The 23,028-nt window shown below is 42.9% G+C and overlaps 2 protein-coding genes across 3 annotated transcripts in view; one reads left to right on the plus strand and one right to left on the minus strand.

Annotated features, from left to right (window-relative positions):
- Nucleotides 1-23,028, plus strand: part of LOC134227805 (cilia- and flagella-associated protein 298-like) — an 89,959-nt gene that overhangs the window by 18,327 nt on the left and 48,604 nt on the right. The window lies entirely within an intron of this gene.
- On the minus strand, nucleotides 448-16,162 carry LOC134225716 (uncharacterized). Its single transcript, XM_062706013.1, has 3 exons — nucleotides 16,026-16,162; nucleotides 13,879-15,282; nucleotides 448-587 (listed from the first exon to the last, which is right to left on the minus strand). Exon 2 carries the CDS (start codon nucleotides 15,236-15,238, stop codon nucleotides 13,889-13,891), a length of 1,350 nt encoding a protein of 449 aa, XP_062561997.1. The 5' UTR covers nucleotides 15,239-15,282; nucleotides 16,026-16,162; the 3' UTR covers nucleotides 448-587; nucleotides 13,879-13,888.

Raw genomic sequence — 23,028 nt, forward strand, 5'->3', positions numbered from 1 at the left:
TTTCATACGATACACATGACTAAATACGAAACACCAGTTTTGTTTCTCTAAGCCATTGATAGCTTCAGGCTATTGCGTTTTCTGTTCACAAAAGCGGACATTAACTTTAATCAACAATATTAATATCAAAATAGAGGCTTCTCATTTAGATAACACAACTATAAACGGTATCTATTATGCTTGGAATGCAGTTAGGGTTGGTATTAACTTATCATATTGGTCATTGGATGTAGTGTAGCAGTTGTTTCGTTATTCTTCAGCGCACTTCTTATTCTCCTCTGCGTACACCGCTCTTAGCGTTACGCATTCGAATAGTCGCATTCGTGCCGTTACTTACATAGGTGAGTTTTAAAGGGATAAAATGTGTTATTGTCATTAAATCTTAACACGGTTGCGCTCCTTCATCTCAGGGAAACTAAGAACTATGTGGTGCTCACTCAAGATAAAGAAGACGAGAAAAATAATCGACTTTTTCGGTTCGATCGAAAGTAGTAATTGAAGAAGAAATTGAACTTCTGACGCGACTCAGTGAAGTGAAAATACACCCGATTGATGAACTGGACTGTCTTCTTGCAGTAGAGGAATGCCTGAAATGGAATCAAAAGAAAACAATTTAAAAAATGTTCGACATAATTTTTTGGTCGATATACTTTCAACATGCATAAAAAGTATGTCCATAGGATTCATATGAATTTCGATGAGAATTAGTCAACTTATGCAGTGTTGAACCCATTTGCCTTTCGGCACAACCTTTTCGTATTCATAAAAATCAATTATTATCTAAAAGCAAAATTTTTCTGCCGCTTGCTACGATTTTTTCTCCTTTATTTAAGTGAATCCGTTTGCTACAAAATAGTTAAGTATTTATGCAGGGAGTTGGAGTTGCAGTAGTTTCACGCACTGTCCATAATAGAATTCTGATTAATCGACGCGTGGTACGTTGGCCCTAGAGCTGCAGCATCGTTATTGGTACGCATATCAACTTCCCCAATCAATGGGTCACGCCGAGAAATGGGGAAGACAAAAATATGTTCAGCTTAAAGATGATATTTTAGCATCAAAGTGTCTTCAGCAAAATCAGCTTATTGTTTAAGCTTTATTCTGGTTCATACTGAGTCGTACTACATTTCAAAATAAACTTTTTAACTTCTGTATTTCTAATTTTGATGTAAGGTCCTTCAGAGGTCCGAACATTGACTCGGATCACTATCTTAGTAGCAAAAATTCGAGCGCGACTTTCCAGGGTCCCGAATTCACGAAACAAAAGAACGATGCGTTTCAATATCCAACGCTTGTCAGTTGAAGGAGTTGTTGAACAGTACCACCAGAAGTTGGACGAGCGGATAGGAGATGCCACCGGATCTGGCGACGGCAACAGATTGTGGGAAAATATCCACGAAGCTGTGACTACAACATTGCAGGAAGTGTTAGGCACTGCACAGCGATGCCAACGAAATGGTTGGTTTTACGAGGAGCTTCAGCGAGTGATGGACGAGAAAAATGTTGTTAGGAGTCGAATGCTAGTGGCTCGTACCCGTTCCAACAGAGAGCGGTACAGTGTATCAAGGACAGAAGAGAAATGAACCCACAGCAGAAAAAAAGGCAACACGAAGAGAGTGTGATAGCTGAATCGCAGGAGAACATGGATAATGATATGCGGAGGTTTTACGCAACTGTCAATGGGGAGCGGTATGAGACTGCACCAGTGCCCGCCATGTGCAATGACCGAGAGGAGAGTTTGCTGACAGACAAGACTATGGTGGCAGCCAGCTGGAAGGAGCACTTCGAAGATGGGCAGGATGGGCATAGTCGGCGACGGTCAAACTGTGGAATCACCAACGCTGGATGAGGTAAAGAAGGTTCGAAATGAGCTGGAAAACAGTAAAGGTGCTGGGAAGGACGAGATCCCGGTCGAGCTTCTCAAACACGGAAGTGAGCAGCTGCATCAATCAATCTACCACATTATCCAGAAAATATGGGAGGATGAAGAACTGCCTGCTGGCTGGTTGGATGGCCTCATATGCCCAATCTATAAGAAAGGGCACAGACTAGAGTGTGCCAATTATAAAGGGATCACCCTTCTGAACTCGGCGTACAAAATCCTGTCACGTATCCTGTTTAAGAAACTGAGACCGCTTGAGGAGTCCTTCGTCGGCGAATACCAGCTAGATTTTCGTGAGGGCCGATCCACGACGGATCAGCTGTTTAGCTTGCGGATGATCCTTGATAAATTCCGGGAGTACAACTTGCAGACGCACCATCTGTTCATTGATTTCAAAACAACGTACGGTTCAGTGAAAAGAAATGAGCTGTGGAAGATAATACTCGCACATGGTTTTCCGGAAAAACTGATTAGACTGATACGTGCAACGCTGGATGGCTCTAAATCAAATATGTGGACTGCAGACCTCATTTGTGACCTTAGACGGATTGAAGCAGGGTGATGTACTTTCGAATTTATCGTTCAATATTGCACTCGAGGGCGCTATTAGGAGATCTGGCGTGCAGAGGAACGGCACTATCATCACACGGTCGCATATGCTCCTGAGCTTTGCGGACGACATTGACCTCATTGGAATCGATCGCAGAGCAGTTGTGTATTCATCATTTATCAAAATAATGAGTTCAATGTGGTGAAACCAAAAATGGCGCCAATTTTTCAAAAGTAAAATGTTTACAGTAATAAGGAGGCGTCCATTTTACTTACCGTTTTACTCAGGAATAGAGGCGTGTACCTTTATTGGTCTTTTTCAATAGAAAAAAATGGTTTTATTGTGTCCCTCGGTGCTTTAAACAGTTGTATATCCTAAATATAAGCCTATCCGGTATCTTTTATATTCGCTTAACTGTAAATTTAAATCACTAGATAATTATCACATCAGATTTTAACTGGAATTTTTTTGTTTCTAGGATTTTAGGAATTATATTCAATATAGAAAATGTTTTGAAAATTTTTGTCAGCGGCAAGCCAAACATATCCGTGGCGTGCGCCCCCTATTCCTGAGTTAGTAAAGTGTACGTACGCCTCCAGATTAATCAAAATATTTTGTTTTTAGTAAATTGAGCAGACATTTTGGTTTCACAAATCACATTTCTGGAACTGATCACTTTGGTTTCCTCGTACAAAAAAGCTAGTTTTTACAAAAATAAAACACTACTAGTTCCCTAAAATCTAACAGTATAGTAATATGTTCCTATTTATAAACACTGTCCTTTCTAAAACGAATCTAACCGTCACAAATCATACTAATCGGTCCATCCGTTCGTGAGTTATATTGTCACAAAGGAAAAGCAAACTTGTTTTTATTTATGGACAGGATTCTGCTAAACCATACCAAGCGACTTTTTGACTCTCTTGTTATACTTTGCTCGTAAAAAGAACACAAAAAACAAAAATATTTCCATTTAAGCGCTTATTTGATAAAGAATATTCTTAATTACTGAGTCTGGTAAGGTTTGATACGATGTTCTTTAAGCATAATAATGGGTGAATTTTCATTGGCGCTTAGTGCGAATTAGCAGAACCTCGACCTTATTTATTAGACCTCTTCATGTTTTCAAAAAGTATCAAAAACTCAACCCCAGCCCAGCCCAGAATCCCAATTCTTATGCTAAAACAAGCCTCCTGTCAAATTCAGCTAAAGTCCGATAAAATTTCGAGTTGGCTCAAGTCGATTTAGTGTTTTTGGGCTATTTTCAATTTTGAAAAATATATAAATAGATATAAACGCCGAAAACCATCACAACAATATGGAAGATTCTGGTGTGCTCTACAAGTCTTGTGAACATTGCGATTCGTCCCGTTCATGTTTTGACCATGTTAACGTCATTTTTAAGCTTATAAGTGCATAGAAACACTGTTTCCACTAACAGTCGTTGTTCTACAAAATTCTTGAATTTATGACAAATCATTGCTAATTTAAAACATTCATTTTCCTCTTTTTTTCCTGGCCATTTGAGTAATATAACTTCCAATGGTCGATTTACCGTTAAATTCTTAAAAATCAGAAGCTGAACATTTGTCATAAATCTGCACGCTAGGATTTCCTTAAACAAGTTATTCGATCAAAACATAAATCAAATTATATGATATTTGATGCTAACAACAAACGATTTCCTAATTTGGTTCGCTTCATCATATGTCATCATATATGGTGCTTTTACCTTTTAGTGCGTCGTAGTAACAAGTGAAATTAATGCTTCTTTGTTCGAACAACTTGTTTGACGAAATCCCAACGTGCAAATTTATGACAAATGATCAGTTTCTGATTTTTAAGAATTTAACGGTAAATCGAACATTAGCAATTATAATACTCAAATGTCCAGGAAAAAAAGAGGAAAATAAATATAATAAATTAGTAATGATTTGTCATAAATTCAAGAATTGTGTAGAACAACGACTTTACGGAAGAAGAGTGTTTTTATGCACTTTAAAGCTTGAAAATCACTTTAACATGGCCATTTTCGTCGCCGTTCCGCTGTATTGCGTGGGAGCCTATAATCTCATTCATAAGTTGTTCCATTAATAATGAATGTGTATTCCAAATTAGGTTAAAATCGAACGAATGCATTCAGAAGTTACAGTGAATTTTATGGGAATTCCCAAATGTACTAATCATCAAAAGCTACACTTGTTCGTAGAATGAACAAGACGAGATTGCCTTTATTCGCTAACTGTAACACTCTCCGACAAACGTTAACTCCCTACGTATAAAACTAAGCGAACAAGGCTGAATCGCTGGAGACCACGACAAAGGATTAATCTTGTCTGTACCAACTTATGACTAAACGACTCTAGGAGGTAGGAGAGTCGGTCGCATGGCATGATTAACGTTGCTCTCGTACGTTTTGATCTCTCTCTGTTACGCTTAGCGAGTAACTGGTTGTCGCATATCAGAACGAACACAAGTTACTCTGGTGGAGCCTTACTCTCTTGTTCTTTGTCGCTAGAAGCGATTTCATAACATCCCTGATCAACTTTGTATACAAGTGCGAACAAACAAAATCAAATAGGCAGCCCCCACAGAAAAATGGTGATTCTCGCTTTGTGTTCGCTTATTTCGTGTTGGTTACTGCACAGCTGTGTAGAACAAGTTGAAACGCATCATCAGAGCCAGTGCTCCCCGCATGTGGAGCTTTCTAAAAGAAATTTATCATGGGGTACAGCCTCCCGAATCCCGTGTGCCGCTCAAAGCGCACAAGCCCAAGTCCTGGTGTTAGGTGGGACGCTAAACAGCCCTGACACGACGGCCCTCCGACGAGACAGGAGGTTTGCGCAGGCCCAATAAGCCGCCTTTAAAAACAACTATTACGAACGACATAGAAGATAATACGACTAGATACAATCGGCAACGACCTAGGCGACGAATAAAGGATCACGATTTAAGCTTGAAACATGGAACTGCAAGTCGCTAGGCTTCGCAGGCTGCGACAGGATAATCTACGATGAATTACATCCCCGCAACTTCGATGTCGTAGCGCTGCAGGAAATCTGCTGGACAGGACAGAAAGTGTGGAAAAGAGGGCATCGAGCGGCTACCTTCTACCAAAGCTGCGGCACCACCAACGAGCTGGGAACCGGCTTCATAGTGCTGGGAAAGATGCGCCAACGAGTGATTGGGTGGCAGCCAATCAACGCAAGGATGTGCAAGCTGAGGATAAAAGGCCGTTTCTTCAACTATAGCATCATCAACGTGCACTGTCCACACGAAGGGAGATCCGACGACGAGAATGAAGCGTTCTATGCGCAGCTGGAGCAGACATACGATGGATGCCCACTGCGGGACGTCAAAATCGTCATCGGTGACATGAACGCTCAGGTAGGAAGGGAGGAAATGTATAGACCGGTCATCGGACCGGATAGTCTGCATACCGTATCGAACGACAACGGCCAACGATGCATAAACTTTGCAGCCTCCCGTGGAATGGTAGTCCGAAGCACTTTCTTCCCCCGCAAGAATATCCACAAGGCCACATGGAAATCACCTAATCAAGTAACGGAAAACCAAATCGACCACGTTCTAATCGACGGTAAATTCTTCTCCGACATCACGAACGTACGCACTTACCGCAGTGCGAATATTGAATCCGACCACTACCTCGTCGCAGTATGTCTGCGCTCAAAACTCTCAACGGTGATCAACACGCGTCGGAGTCGTCCGCCGCGGCTTAACATTGGGCGGCTACAAGACGGTAGACTAGCCCAAGACTACGCGCAGCAGCTGGAAGTGGCACTCCCAACGGAAGAGCAGCTAGGCGCAGCATCTCTTGAAGATGGCTGGAGAGATATTCGATCCGCCATTGGAAGCACCGCAACCGCTGCACTAGGCACGGTGGCTCCGGATCAGAGGAACGACTGGTATGACGGCGAATGTGAGCAGTTAGTTGAGGAGAAGAATGCAGCATGGGCGAGATTGCTGCAACACCGCACGATGGCGAACGAGGCACGATACAAACGGGCGCGGAACAGACAAAACTCGATTTTCCGGAGGAAAAAGCGCCAGCAGGAAGATCGAGACCGTGAAGAGACGGAGGTACTGTACCGCGCTAATAACGCACGAAAGTTCTATGAGAAGTTGAACCGTTCACGTAAGGGCCACGTGCCACAGCCCGATATGTGTAAGGACATAAACGGGAACCTTCTTACGAACGAGCGTGAGGTGATCCAAAGGTGGCGGCAGCACTACGAAGAGCACCTGAATGGCGATATGGCAGACAACGGTGACGGTATGGTAATGAACCTAGGAGCACGCGCGCAGGACATGCGACTTCCGGCTCTGAATCTCCAGGAAATCCAGGAGGTGATCGGCCGGCTGAAAAACAACAAAGCCCCTGGAGTTGACCAACTACCAGGAGAGCTGTTTAAACACGGTGGTGAAGCACTGGCTAGAGCGCTGCACTGGGTGATTACCAAGGTTTGGGAGGATGAGGTTCTGCCGCAGGGGTAGATGGAAGGTGTCGTGTGTCCCATCTACAAAAAGGGCGATAAGCTGGATTGTAGCAACTACCGCGCAATCACATTGCTGAACGCCGCCTACAAGGTACTCTCCCAAATTTTATGCCGTTGACTAATACCAATTGCGAGAGAGTTCGTGGGGCAGTATCAGGCGGGATTTATGGGTGAACGCTCTACCACAGACCAGGTGTTCGCCATACGTCAGGTATTGCAGAAATGCCGCGAATACAGCGTGCCCACACATCATCTATTTATCGACTTCAAAGCCGCATATGATACAATCGATCGGGACCAGCTATGGCAGCTAATGCACGAAAACGGATTTCCGGATAAACTGATACGGTTGATCAAAGCGACGATGGATCGGGTGATGTGCGTAGTTCGAGTTTCAGGGGCATTCTCGAGTCCCTTCGAAACCCGTAGAGGGTTACGGCAAGGTGATGGTCTTTCGTGTCTGCTATTCAACATCGCTTTGGAGGGAGTAATACGAAGGGCAGGGATTGACACGAGTGGTACGATTTTCACGAAGTCCGTCCAGTTATTTGGTTTCGCCGACGACATTGATATCATGGCACGTAACTTTGAGAGGATGGAGGAAGCCTACATCAGACTGAAAAGCGAAGCTAAACGGATTGGACTAGTCATCAACACGTCGAAGACGAAGTACATGATAGGAAGAGGCTCAAGAGAGGTCAATGTGAGCCACCCACCACGAGTTTCTATCGGTGGTGACGAAATCGAGGTGGTTGAAGAATTCGTGTACTTGGGCTCACTGGTGACCGCCGATAACGATACCAGCAGAGAAATTCGGAGACGCATAGTGGCTGGAAATCGTACGTACTTTGGACTCCGCAAGACGCTCCGATCGAATAGAGTTCGCCGCCGTACCAAACTGACTATCTACAAAACGCTTATAAGACCGGTAGTTCTCTACGGACACGAGACCTGGACGATGCTCGTGGAGGACCAACGCGCACTGGGAGTTTTCGAAAGGAAAGTGTTGCGTACCATCTATGGTGGGGTGCAGATGGCGGACGGTACGTGCAGGAGGCGAATGAACCACGAGTTGCATCAGCTGTTGGGAGAACCATCCATCGTTCACACCGCGAAAATCGGAAGACTGCGGTGGGCCGGGCACGTGGCCAGAATGTCGGACAGTAATCCGGTGAAAATGGTTCTCGACAACGATCCGACGGGAACAAGAAGGCGAGGTGCACAGCGGGCAAGGTGGATCGATCAGGTGGAGGACGACTTGCGGACCCTCCGCAGACTGCGTGGTTGGCGAAGTGCAGCCATGAACCGAGCTGAATGGAGAAGTCTTTTATGTGCAGCACAGGCCACTCCGGCCTTAGTCTGATGATAAATAAATAAGCCTCCCGAATCAATTCTCTATCATGACAGCTTGCGAAAAAAGTCTCTCGTGGTATGCTCATTTCATTTATTCATTTATTTAGTTAACATCTAAACAGATAACACTGAATCAACAATTTGACGCCACAATGCACGGTTCGAGGCCGCATCTCTCCAACCTCGGATACACCCCACGCTCGCCAAGTCGTTCTGCACCTGGTCTGCCCATCTCGCTCGCTGCGCTCCACGCCGTCTCGTACCTGCCGGATCGGAAGCGAACACCATCTTTGCAGGGTTGCTGTCCGGCATTCTTGCAACATGTCCTGCCCATCGTACCCTTCCGGCTTTAGTTACCTTCTGGATACTGGGTTCGCCGTAGAGTTGGGCGAGCTCATGGTTCATTCTTCGCCGCCACACACCGTCTTCTTGCACACCGGCAAAGATGGTCCTAAGCACCCGTCTCTCGAATACTCCGAGTGCTTGCAAGTCCTCCTCGAGCATTGTCCATGTTTCATGTCCGTAGAGGACAACCGGTCTTATAAGCGTCTTGTACATGACACATTTGGTGCGGTGGCGAATCTTTTTCGACCGCAGTTTCTTCTGGAGCCCGTAGTAGGCCCGACTTCCACAGATGATGCGCCTTCGTATTTCACGACTAACGTTGTTGTCAGCCGTTAGCAAGGATCCGAGGTAGACGAATTCCTCGACCACCTCGAGGCGGGCCCTGTCGCCCTTGGTTCCGCCCACAAGCATGTACTTTGTCTTTGACGCATTCACCACCAGTCCAACTTTTGTTGCTTCACGTTTCAAGCGGGTGTACAGTTCTGCCACCTTTGCAAATGTTCGGCCGACAATGTCCATGTCATCCGCGAAGCAAATAAATTGACTGGATCTGTTGAAAATCGTACCCCGGCTGTTAAACCCGGCTCTCCGCATGACACCTTCTAGCGCAATGTTGAACAACAGGCACGAAAGTTGCTTCTAGTGCAAACTTCAACTATCCTTGATTGCCCCGAACCATAAATCTGATGTAAACTGTTGAAATTCGCTGCATTTTTAGAAGAAAACATCGATGAAGAGAAATCGATCAATGCAGTTACGCCCCTATGACCCTAAGCGCGAGATATTGTATTCCAAGGCTTCATGGCCGTGTGGTTAGCGACGTCAATCATCTAGATGCATGTGCTATGAAGTGTGGGTTCGATTCCCGCCCCGGTAAGGAGTAAAATTTTTATTTTCGATAAATTCTCCACTGGTCCACTGGGTGTTATGTGCCCTGTCCGTTATCTCATGCTAGGTGTTAAGTGTTCAGTCTGTACCACCTCTGGTCGAAGACGGTGTTCCTGTCTTTTTAAGAAATCGATTGTAAAGTTTTGCATTTTCGTGCAATTTCAAACGATGCTGGTGCAAACGTCTCATCCGGCATCGAAAATGTGCCAGTGTTAAAAGGCAAATAAACAACACTGAAACTGGCAGAAGAATCAAGCATTAATTAAGAGAAAGTTCTATTTTCGTGTCTGCCTATAAGAAAAAAAATTAAATGTGAGAAATGAGAAGCGAGACGCGAGGAATGAGAAGTGAAATGTGAAAATTGACGAATGAGATGTGAGAAGTGAGAAGCAAGATGCGAGAAGTGCAAAGTGGGATGCAAGGAGTGAAATTGGAGGATTGAGAAGAGACAAATGAGAAGTGAGAAGACAGAAGGGGCGAGTGAAAATCAAGAAGTGCGAAATAAGATGTAATAATAATAAAAAGGAAGTTGGAAGTAAGAAGCGCGAAGTGAGAAATGGGACTTAAGAGCATGATTGACCACGGTTGCTACTCCGTTATTGCTAGGCCAGCTGTATTTACGCACAGAATTCACAGATGATATTTGGGACTAACATCATCTATAATGTGTAAGAACTGGTGACCAAAATTGAGCAATACCCGCGCCGGCCGTGTCCGAATGCATAATATGTTGTTTGAACGCATAACGCAGAACAAAATAACGGGGTTGTCGAGATTGCTCTACATTCCGAAACACGTTCGAAACACGAGTAAAATGTGAGAATCGAGAAGCGAGATACCAAAAGTGAGGAATGGGATGACAATTTTAGGACTAAAAAGTGAGAAAGCATTGAGTAAATGTGAGAAGTAAGAAGTGATAAGAGAGAAGTGAAGAAAGTGGAGTAAGGAGCAAGACGCGAGAACCGAGCAGAAAGATGAGATGTGAGAAAAGGAAGCAAGAAGTGAAATGTGGATATTTGAAGTGAGAAATAAGTGAAGTGTGAGAAGTGAAAAGTGAGACACAACAAGTGAGAAATGAGATATGAGAAGCAGCTATGGGAAAACTCACTCACACGAACTACGCAGATTTAAAATCCCTATCCAGCAGGAATAAGTGAAACCAAAGATAGTGCGAAAAGAAATCGAGAGACGAGAATAACCCGATGTGTAGTGAGCAGGGTTGTAAATTTTCGGCAGCACTGGATGAAGGTGATGTTTTTTTATATCATGTTTTTATTTTCTTCCTGCTTTGAAATCAACCTCACATTCCCGGAGAGGCAGAAAAGTAAACAACAGAACTCACATCACCCACTGCGCCGCGAAGATGAAATCTACCACAGCAAAATGTACACATTCACCCAGCAAATTGAAAAAATTCACCACGCGTTTAAATTGGCCACTCACAGTCATACGGTAAGGAGCGAACTGAGCAGCATGTCAGAGTGACTTGTGAGTGGCTGAATGCGAAATGGATCAATCAAGGTAACTCATTGTGCACTCACCGCATCAAAAAAAACGGCGACACTGTATACGCAAATTTCTATTCGTGTTGTTTTGACAGAACATGTCTACGGTGGCTCGATCTGTTCGTTTCATAGCGGCAGTTTTTGCTTATTGATTGATCCATTGAAAGGTCGGTGTTGGAAATGATTTTTCGGTTGCACCCAGTCGCACTCACCACGGCGGCGATGAAGGCGACTGCAGATTATACTGAGATCTATGTTTTTCACTGCATTGACTGTGAAATATTTCTACCCTGGTAGTGAGTGCAGCACAAAATACTGGACTCAGAAGATTGATTCAATTTAGACTCAATGATTCGTTTTGCGGGCTGAATCTTTCTGCCGAATCCTCACTCACCACTCAATTGCGATTTCATTCGTTTACGAACCGAATGTAAACAAATACTCGGCTATGCATCATTTGCTATCTGTGGGAAAGATTCGGTGATGAATTTTGTCTGTTTGTTTTTGGCACGATTCGTTCCTAACTGAAGCCAAACGGTAGATAATCGAAATCGAAAATATTGGACGGGCTCGTGTACGTTTGTCTAATTTGCGATTGTGTGTGGAGGTGAGTGAAAGATTAACGCTAAATGAACCGATTTTTCCCATACCTGATGAGAAGTGTAAACCAAGACGGGAAATAGTAGTGACAAATTAGATGTACATAAGATGTATGTATAAAGTGAGCATCTTGTCTTTGCCTTCAAATTAAGAATGAGGTTAATATCACTAAAGAGCTCTTTCATCGATCGAAAGAACCCCAATTGTTCGTTTCACGGCATTTTTCACCGAAAAACGACACCTTCCTCATGTGCTCATTCACTAATGTTTGTGCTAATTTACTAATGAGAACAAGGCCTTCATCAAAATTCAATAGTCTTGAAATCTTTTCCCTCCTAACCGTGATATTATACTCCCTGCCCTCGAAATAACCAAGAGTACTTCAGTTTACCAATTTGTAATGTACAAGAATGAAGGAGTAAAACTGTAGAATAATATCTTAAGGAGTGTGGTCCACTCGTATGAAGCCCCATTCAAAAGTGATGGCTGTATAATTATGTCCACCAAAAAACGTCAATGTCTCTAACGATCATATGTCAATTGCCAAAACAAAATATACGAGAATTATTATTTTAGGGAAGAATCCACTCTACCAAATATCACAAAACTAAAAAAAATCATATATCGGTTTCGGTTAGCGATTAACGAATTATGGTTAGTAAATAAGTCAGTTTTTGCACTAAGAAAATGCTCATTGTTTGAATATAAATTAAAAGAAACAATATCCAATCGCTTTCGACGACGAATGTCCATTCCACCAAATGCCCGTTTGACTAAACGTCCTGTCGACGAAATGTCATTCTACCAACCCAAAGCCAAGTTTCTCATAGTATTGCTGCGAATTAATTTATAAATATTTTCGCAATATTTGGTAGAATCGTTTTTTTTTTCTGAAAATAAGGGAGATCATCCATGAATTACGTAATGCCGAATTTGACCATTTCAACCCCTCCCCTGTATGTCACACTTTTTATATGAAGCAGCTGAAAGTTTTGTCCTCCCTCTTACGCAACACTGACGTAATTTATGAAAGTTCCCTAAACCTTAATTTTTTTCACGCAATAAAAGAAAACGTTCTCGAGCTCTTAAACTAATAAAAATATACCGTGTTTTAAATCACGGTTTCGGGAACACCAGTCACGTTTTATTAAATGTTCTGAATTAAAACGTGAATGGTGTTCCTTAATCCGTAATTAAAATGATATTTATTTATTTATCAAGATGTTTTTTTTTTACGAATTTGAGAACGCATCATTGCTTTTTTATGTTGGGGACACGGCAGGTATTTCCGTCCATCGTCGTAAAGGCTAAAACAAACGAAAGCAACAGCCATTTGCTAGAACTCCACTATAGAAGAACGTTTCTCCTGAGCTTACGATTTCGTGCGGATGAGTTTGACTAAAAACTGTCTCTTTCTACGAGACTACGACGAAAAGACGAAAATAACTGCCTTAACCGTATGAAAAACTGGGGAAAAAGGGCCAAATTAGTGACAAATGACATCATTCTGATAACATTTTGTCACATTTTTGTAATTTCATTCTGAAGTCTCACACGTTGTATTTAGAACAACGATCTGTTAGTTAAGTTAGACAAAGTTAGACCCAATCGTTGCAGGTTTATCGAAAATCCCTAATCGTAAATTATTTTTGACGAATATTATTACCGAATTAGCAATGGCACCGAAATTACATTTCTCAATACTGCACTGTTAGCTGACCTTCTCATAAAGTTTTGGAATAATCTAAATTTGTTTCTGTGTTTTCAATAATATTTCAAATGTCGTAGAGAACTTTATTTAGTTAAGTAAAATAGAGCATTAGAAATAAAGCAAATTCATTAAATAATTATCTCACGGCAACAAAAAATAACATGTAATAGGTAATTGTTTCTTGTGTAATAATTTTGCATGCACTAATGGAAGCATAAAAGTTATTGATAATACACAGAGAGTGAGGCATTTTTTCCAAAAAAAATGTCATTGCAGCCACAGCTCCATAAAAACGACAAGGATTTCTCTACTGATCGGAATGCACCGCATGCCAAAAGGTCCAGCAATTGAATCCTTGTTGTTTCCTAACCGATTGAACGATGACGGTGGAGGCGCTGCATCTATCTGATTTTCTAAACATTCGCTATGTTGAAGTTTAATTTTCTTTTCTTTTTTTTTGGAAAAAAGTGTCTCATTCACTGAGCCTGTCGTTTGACAAAGCAATATTAAAGGCAAACAGTTCTTACGTGATGGATCTCAGAGAGCCATTACTGAGTCGCCGCCTCCACCGCCATCACCAGAGTTGGCTTTATTGTTGGCACCGCCGTTGGCCGATAGGGCTTCCTTGTTAGCACAACCGACGAAACGCATTCTCGCATCGTCGCCAATGTGTATAGTTTTCTGGCAGAATATCAACGTTAGACAGGACACACCAAATAGAATGGTTGGTACGAAGAATCCAACCATGAACTGTTTGTACGATGTTTCCATATCGAAGCGGGCAACTACCATGTCAGGCTTATTAGTGGAATAGAAACAAGGGAACCGTGCACGAGCGTTGTGATCAGTGCCATCCTTGCCGTACTCTTTGAGGAAATCCTTGCACTCATCCTGGAGTGTGTTCACGCAGCCTTCCAAGTTAATCATCAGCTTAGACTCGTTCGATATAGTCAAGTCCTGTTCCAAAGGAGCAATAGTTTTAATTGGCGTGGATACAGCATAGTGCAGATAGCTAAGATAGGTGAAGTTGGTAAGATCTGTTAGTTCTTCTTTTTCAAGAAGCGATCCGTTAACGCAATCCGTAGCCTGGATGCCATTGCTTGTATTCTGAATCGTGTAGCAGGAAGCCATTATAACTTTGTTGTCCCCTTCGTTCCACACTTCGCTGTTTGTTACCGTATCAATCGCGTTTGAACATTGCGAAAGATAAACTTTATCTCCACTCAATAATATCATATTCTTATTCCTGGTCGGAATATCCACACAACGGCGGTCGCAATTGTATGGAGTTCTTATCTTTCGACATGTTCCACGACTGCATGAGAACAACCCGTTTATATCGATGCAAGTGATTTTACCGCGCCGGCCTGAACACTTCAGGGGACTGTCGGTGTTCTTGAACACGCATTCGAATGCATCCGTAATGTTGATGCACATACCAGTAGTGCAGTTGAACGTCCCGGTCAGGTTCTTGCACTCGTCTGCTATGCAACGGGCCTTTTTAGCGTTCTCTTGGTCTATGCCATAGCATGTTTTATTGGCAGAATTGGTACAATTCTGGAATGTTAGACTGCTTCCATTGGTACGAAGGTGGACAAAGATCTGAATACAAGCCCCCGATGTCTTGCTGAGGCACCATTCTCCACAAGAGCCCCACTCACATGCATCTTTGTTGAGGGCTTTTGTGGTCGTGCACATTACTGGGGTCTCATCGATTCCACTTTTCATTACCCGGGACGATGGCATGTAGATGGCTACGGTTAGATAGACGATGGCTACCGTACTCAACACGAATGTTAGCTGACACACACATATCACACCACATATCTGGGAGTTTTGTGGTGGTATAATAAGATCCTCTTCGGGAACTGGTTTCTTCTTCCCCATTGCTGGCAGTTAGTTGCTTACACGTGATGCTGCTTTATTTCTACCTGTTAATTTTTAGTACGAGAAACACTATTTAATTAATTTGGCAGAATAATACTATCTGGCGTTTTAAATATGTGAAAATAATCAATCCTTCCATGCAACTTCACAGTATTTCATATTAGTTTGTAGTTTAAAAATAAGCTAAACATCCACACATTTAATTAATTTTCATTGGCAACCATATGAAATATGTTATATGACGAAACACGTATTATGACATAGTTCCATATTAGTTAATAACTGTTTTCAAGTACGCTTGTACTTAGACTATCATGATGTGGTGGTACCTTTTTGTTCATGCAATCTAATTTTCACTGCAGTGCATACTCCTGTTTTGCGTCCTACATCTCACTCTCTCCTCTATGTTGTGCGCTTAACCTTTATTGAATTGCAATTCTGCAGTGTTTATAAGCAGCCCTACATCAAATTATTTTAATTATTGTGTCATAGAGTTTTCCACAAAATGCACTGTTTGAACATTTCCGTCATCATTTATTCTACTTGAAAAAACAATGACGAGATTTTTTCGGGATTAGTTCCCGTCATCTATCTCACTCACATGCCGTCATTGAGAAAGTTGTCCATGATGAAAAATCAATTTTTCCTCTAACATTTCCATGGCGAAAAAATCTCAAAAACTCATAATATTGCATATTCAAGCTACATTTTTTAGGAAAATAGTGGCTATCAAAGTATCGTAATTCAAATTTGGATAGTTTTCACTTTTTTGACTTGAATCACTTACTTTTCCTTTGTTCCAGAACAATCACTAGGTAATTCCATGAAGCGTTAGAAATATTCGATTTTATCGTATTGCTACTACGGTTCCCAAATGGTTGAACATTTAATCACAACATATTAATCACGCTGAATGTTAATATAACCATTTCAAGCACCAACAGAATACTGCATAGTGATTTCAGTTAATTTTCACTGACTAGCTGAAACTACGTACATCCTGTGTCCTTTCCTTAAGATGAATGAAATTTTCTTTTCCGTTTTTCCCTGTTCGTTAACCGAGAAATGAAAAATTGGGATAGCAGTAGGGCGCCTGCGCTTGTTTTATTATTCCAGCTCCAGCATGCTGTTTACCAAGGAAAAAACATTCGAATATGGCAGGGGAAGCATGTTTTGAGTGAGAATAATGTCAACATTTTGTCATTCTGACAATTCAAAATACCCAGTGGTTTGCGTAAATGGTATAGAAAATGATATTCGATTGTTCAGATTATGGGCAAAAATCGGAACCAGGATTGTTTAAATAAATCGTTGTAAATGAAGGCATTGTGGTGGAAAGGGTCATTCGATGAATCTCAATGGCTAGGCGGTCCTGGGAGCGCTCAACTCCTTTTGTCATTGACATTACATATAACTAAAGTTGTTTATTTACGTTACAATAAATATTGATAATTCAACAATATAATACAAAAAGTAATATTATTTTGTCTTAAATAAGTTGTACTAACCATTTAGCTACTTGGTGTGAATAGTTTAAAAAAATATATGGCCTGAAACTAATTTTTTTAGGGAAATACTCATAGAACTTGATTGACCATGACTGTTCACGTTTGTCTTTCTTATTGGCAATCAACTTGACGTTATAAACTGACAGATCGTGTTATTTGGTGATTCTCAGCAAATAGCGAATTGCTGTAATACGTTCAGCAGAAAAGCAGAGCATGGAGTTGGTTTCGTAGTGATGGGCAAGCAGATGAAGCGAGTGATGCGGTGGAAACCCATTAGCGAACGAATCTGTATGTTGAGGATACGGGGCAAATTCTTCAATTACAGCCTAATCAACGTGTACGCACCGACAAACGATAAATCCGACGACGTGAAGGACACGTTTTATGAATGTCTTGATAAAGCCTATGGAGAGTGCCCAAAGCATGACGTGAAAATTGTTATCGGAGACGCTAACGCTCAGGTCGGTAGGGAGGACTTTTTCCGTCCCATAATCGGTAGGGAGAGACTTTACTCCGCTACCAATGACAACGGCCTACGGCTAGTAAATTTCACTGCTGCCAGAGGGATGGCCGTCAGTATAGCACCTACTTTGCGCGAAAGAATATGGAGACCTGGAGACACCCAAATAGTGAAACTTGCAACCAGATAGACCATGTTCTGGTGGATGGGCGCCATTTCTCGGATGTTATCGATGTGCGGACATTCAGAGGTCCGAACATTGACTCTGATCACTATCTCGTTGTCAGTAAAATTCGATCACGGTTGTCAACTGTATCGAACGAAAGATCACAGCGAACGATGCGTTACAATATCCAGCGATTGTCGGCAGAAGGAGTATCGGCTGAGTACCGCCAGAAGCTCGACGAACGGATAAGTGCAATCAACGTTAGCGACAACATCAACGATCTATGGGAGTCGATCCATGGAGCGGTGAGCACAACAGCACGAGAAGTTGTAGGCACTGCACAGAGGCGACCCAGGACGGGTTGGTTCGATGTGGAGTGTCAGAGAGTGACAGACGAGAAGAACGTTGCCAGAAGCCGGATGTTGGTGTCGGGTACTCGATCGAATAGAGATCGGTACAAGGAAGCAAGAGCAGCCGAAAAACGAACCCACCGCAGAAAGAAGAAAGAATATGAAGAACATGTGATTAGCGAGGCGCAGGAAAAAATGGAGCAGAACGATATGCGGAGGTTCTATGAGTCTGTCAATGGCGTGCGGAGAAAGACAGCGCCGTCTCCCGTCATGTGCAACGACCAACAAGGGAATTTGCTGACAGATAAAACCGAAGTGGCTGCCAGGTGGAAGCAACACTTCGAGACTTTGTTGAATAGTGGAAGTGACGGTGCATCGGTGAACAGAATAAATATTAGCGACGATGGACAAGCTGTGGAGTCACCTACACTAGATGAGGTTAAAAAAGCTGTTAAAGAGCTGAAAAACAATAAGGCTGCGGGGAAGGATCAGCTCCCGGCTGAACTTCTCAAACATGGCAATGAGCAGCTTTATGAAGTTCTGCACCATATTATGTCGAAAATATGGGGAGACGAGGAAATGCCTGCTAGCTGGTTGAGCGGCCTCATTTGCCCTCTCTTTAAGAAAAGGCTCAGACTGGAGTGCGCCAATTACCGAGGAATAACCCTCCTTAATTCGGCGTACAAAATTATGTCCCGTATTCTGTTCAACAGATTGAGACCGCTTGAAGAGTCCTTCGTCGGCGAATACCAAGCAGGTTTTCGTGAGGGCCGATCAACGACGGATCAAATGTTTACCCTGAGACAAATCCTTGATAAATTCCGGGAGTACAACTTGCAGACACATCATCTGTTTATTGATTTCAAGGCGGCGTACGATTTAGTGAAACGGAATGAATAATGGCAAATTATTCTTGAACATGGTTTTCCGGCGAAACTGATACGGCTGATTCGTGTAACGTTGGACGGATCGAAATCAAGTGTAAGGGTTGCGGATGAAATACCGACGTCATTTGTTACCTTAGATGGATTAAAGCAGGGTGATGCACTCTCGAATCTACTGTTCAATATAGCGCTCGAGGGAGCGATTAGGAGAGCTGATGTGCAAAGAAGCGGTACCATTATCACAAGATCACATATGCTCCTTGGATTTGCGGACGATATCGAGGCTTTTGTGCCTTTTAAGAAGGAGACGGCGAGGATTGGACTCATGATCAATACCAGCAAAACGAAGTACATGGTCGCTGGCAATCAACGTGGGTTCATTAGTGATGGTGGTAGCGAAATGGTGCTGGATGGTGAAAAATTTGAAGTGGTAGAAGAATTTGTGTATCTTGGAACATTAGTGACGTGCGATAATGATGTTACCCGCGAGGTGAAAAGGCGTATTGCAGCTGCAAATAGGGCTTATTACGGACTTCGTAACCAGCTTAAGTCCCGTAGTCTGCAAACGAAAACAAAACTCGCGCTGTATACTACTCTGATTCTTCCGGTGGCTTTATACGGCCACGAAACATGGACGTTAAAGGAGGCTGATCTGAGAGCTTTCGGAGTGTTTGAGCGTAAGGTGCTGCGGACAGTACTCGGCGATAAACAGGAGAATGGTATCTGGCGGCGTCGCATGAATCACGAGTTGTACCAGGTGTATAAAGGGCTGAATATTATTAAGCTTATTGAACACGGCAGACTACAGTGGGCTGGTCACGTTGTTCGTATGCCGGAAGAACGTCAAGCGAAGATAATAGTTAGTAGAGAACCCGGAAGAGGCCGCAGGCTTCGTGGAAGGCCGCGTACACGATGGCTTTCTGCAGTTGAAGAGGACCTGAGGGCGCTCAATATTCAGGGCGACTGGAAGCGATTGGCCCAGGATCGAATCTAGTAGAGAAGGATACTCCATTCGGCGTAGGTTCGTCGAAGAGCTGTAGCCCATCAAGTATCAAGTAAGTATGATACATCAACAGGCTGTATTGGCTCCAATGATGCTTACGTATAATTAATTACAAAATGCGGAATTACATTATATGGTCAAGTATCATTATCAACTATTCCTAAAAAAGAACTGAACCTTTCGCGAATTAGTTGACGGGACAAGCTAAAATCAAAAAGAGATGCAACTCTGTTGAATAGTCTTTGAAGACTGCCGATAGCTCCGAACATACCGTAGTTCGTTCGGTGCATAGGAGCCCTGAACATCGAACTGTTCCTAAGGGATAGGGGTTGCACGTGGTAGTTAATTTGTTCCAGAAGAGAAGGGCAGTCGATTCGTCCTTGTAGTAGATCTGCTATCAGTAATGTCCTCATTGAGCTTCGGCGGACGGAAAGGAATTCCAGATCTATCAAACGGCAACGGCTTTCATAGCTTGGAAGACGGAAGGGTTTTGCCGCGGTCATCTGTGCAATGCGAATCTCAGAAAACGACGCTGGACGGATTCAATTCTTTCGACGCCGTTATTATAGTGTGGAGACCAGACAACCAAGCAGTACTCCAGAACGGAACGAGTCTGGCAACAGTACAACGACTTTAGACAGTAAATGTCCGTGAATTCAATTCGTTCAAGTTCTGTGTCATACAAGATAAACTTGTGAATTATTGTTTCCCTTTTCCGCGAGAAAGAGATTACCGAACATTTAGATGGGTTAACATCCATTCGGTTAAGCACGCACCAACTTGCAAAGGCATCCAGGCGTTGCAGAGAGTGACAGTCTTCAATAGAACAAATTCGGAGATACAGTTTGAGGTCGTCTGCGTAGCAGACTGGTCTGGTCCTTTGATTGTCAGAATGGCGTCGTTGAAATAGATCAGAAATATCAGTGGTCCCAGGTGACTACCCTGAGGAATGCCTGAGGTAGCGGCAAAATGGTTCGACTGATGATCTCCAATAACCACGGTAAGGCTGCGACCGGTTAAATACGACTGTAACCATCGCAAGAGAGAACCATGTGAGAATGCTGGAGAACTGCTCGTTGGTTTCTCGCATAACTTGAGCCAATGGGTAGAAGTCGAGAGATTGCCATAAAACGGCGTGGAGTTTACGCTCGGCATGGAGTTTATGCTCGGTTTAAACACCGCCCGTGCATTGACCGGTGGCAATTAACGAAGATCGCCGCAAAATACGATCGGCATTCCACCGAACGGATCGTCGTAGTTCCTCATGATTTCTTGAAGCCGGACATGTACTGTGTTGAGGACATCACAGCATGCTTGTTTAGTCGATAATGATGAGCTTCACGTTGGCGAAGGCGTTCCGGTACAGTTGTAATGCCTCGAAACTCAGCTTTGAGCTTTGCCTACGCGACATGCAAATTCGGAATGCGGAATGCACTGTTGTTCCACCTATTGCAACGGCTGCTTTTCCAGTGGATGTGCATGCTACATAAGCGTTGTGCTGCTTATTATGAGCTTGGCTGTACCGGTTCACTGTCTCCATTAGAATGTGCAAAGTGAACGTTTTGCCACAGCCCGCCGGGCCAGTGAAGAATATGTGCACTGGTTTGCAGTTTTCTTCAGAGGAATGCAAGCTGTGGATTACTTGCACGATAAAAACCCGCTGCTCTACATTCGTGGCACGCACCACTTCACAATATTCTTGCTTTGACAAAACATTCGATCGCTGTTTGACGACAGCTGCCAAGGGTCCTGTTGGCAAGTTGTGAATATCGTCATCATTCGGGTCCATGACGATCGTGCGGACGAACTCATCGCGCTTCTGGTCGGCAATCACATGCTGCTCTTCGTCTTCGCTGCATATGCGGATGTATTCCTCCACAACCTGGTCATTTCGCAGTCATACTCCTTGTGCTTTGCCAGAATGGCGGCCTCGTTGTCTTCATACAACTTCAGGAACTTGTTCCGATCAAGTACGTCGCAGACTTCATTCCTGAACGGTAGGAAGAGGAGAACCATTTCACGCTTATAGTCGACCATTTCCGCCATACTGTACGAGCACCTACGCAATACACGGGGAACTAAACGGAGTCTATATGAATGCTTCGTGGATCTTTCTTCCGAATAATAGCTGCGAAATCCGCCAAGCAGATATCATCCATTCCTCGGCGCAGTTCATACCGTTGGATGATGTTTAGCGTCCACACATCGGTGGAATTGTCGTCGAGAGTCTCTTCGTCCATCTGTTTTGTAACGCTGGACGAATATTTTGAATTAAATTTAAAAGGAATTCAAAAGCTTTAGACGTTTCCATCTTTTTAAGCGAAATCAATTGTAAATACATTTTGAAATTAGTTTTTATTATTGCAATTAAATTAAACATAATAATATTTAGATTGAATTAAAGCTTATTTTTTATAAATTAATTAATTTTGTTCTTTTCTGTATATATTTTATTTCATTTGAATCAATTTAGCTTTGGACGTTTTATCTTTTTAACCTTAGTAAGATGTTGGGGTCAATATGACCCAAAACGAAACTTCAAAGTAGAATAACTTTTTACCTGATAATCCGATCGTTCTGAAATTTCTTGACTTTTAATATTTTGTGGAAATGAAGCATCTGACTTGAAAAAAGTATTTTAAGGTGCAACAGGAACGACCCCACAAAAAAAGTTACGAATAAGATGTTAGGGTCATATTGACCCAGAAATGTAAATGCTTATAAAACAGTCAAATTATAACCGAATTACAAAGTTTATATACCGTTCTAAAGATAAACTCATCAATTTTGTGGCTGTGTGGTGATATGCTGGTTCTGGAGACAATGGCCACCAGGAAACGACTTCCACGGGGACCTTGTCGGTCATATAGGGGGAGCATAAAAATCGCTCCATATATGCCATTCGATCGCTAATTCTTCATAGATTCTCTTAAAACGGTAATGTATGGTCCATGAGAGGGCTTCCGATGAAAGTGGCCACTCCTGGTACATGCAAAGTGCCCCCGGGGAACCCGCAGGAGGGGACATTTCCGTTTTAGCACCAAAATATACCGTGCGGCGGCTCTGTCGTCATGATTTTCCACAAAATAGATAATAATGCGCTTGCAATCGATAAAAGGCCACATTGGCCACTCCTGGTACATGCAAGGTGCCCCCGGGGAACCCGCAGGAGGGGACATTTCCGTTTCAGCACCAAAATATGCCGTGCAGCGGCTCTTTTGTCATGATTTTCCACCAATCAGATGGTTATGCGCTTGAAATCGATAAGTGACCACATTGGCCACTCCTGGTACATGCAAGGCGCCCCCGGGGAGCCCGCAGGAGGGGACATCTCCGTTTTAGCACCAAAATATGCCATGCGGCGGCTCTTTTGTCATGGTTCTCCACCAAATAGATGATAATGCGCTTGAAATCGATAA

Source organism: Armigeres subalbatus, chromosome 3 (assembly GCF_024139115.2).
Source record: "Armigeres subalbatus isolate Guangzhou_Male chromosome 3, GZ_Asu_2, whole genome shotgun sequence".
Taxonomy (NCBI): domain Eukaryota; kingdom Metazoa; phylum Arthropoda; class Insecta; order Diptera; family Culicidae; genus Armigeres; species Armigeres subalbatus.

Coding starts and splice junctions, on each gene's coding strand:
- LOC134225716 (XM_062706013.1), bottom strand. CDS start 15,238: ATGGGGAAGAAGAAACCAGTTCCCGAAGAGGATCTTATTATACCACCA.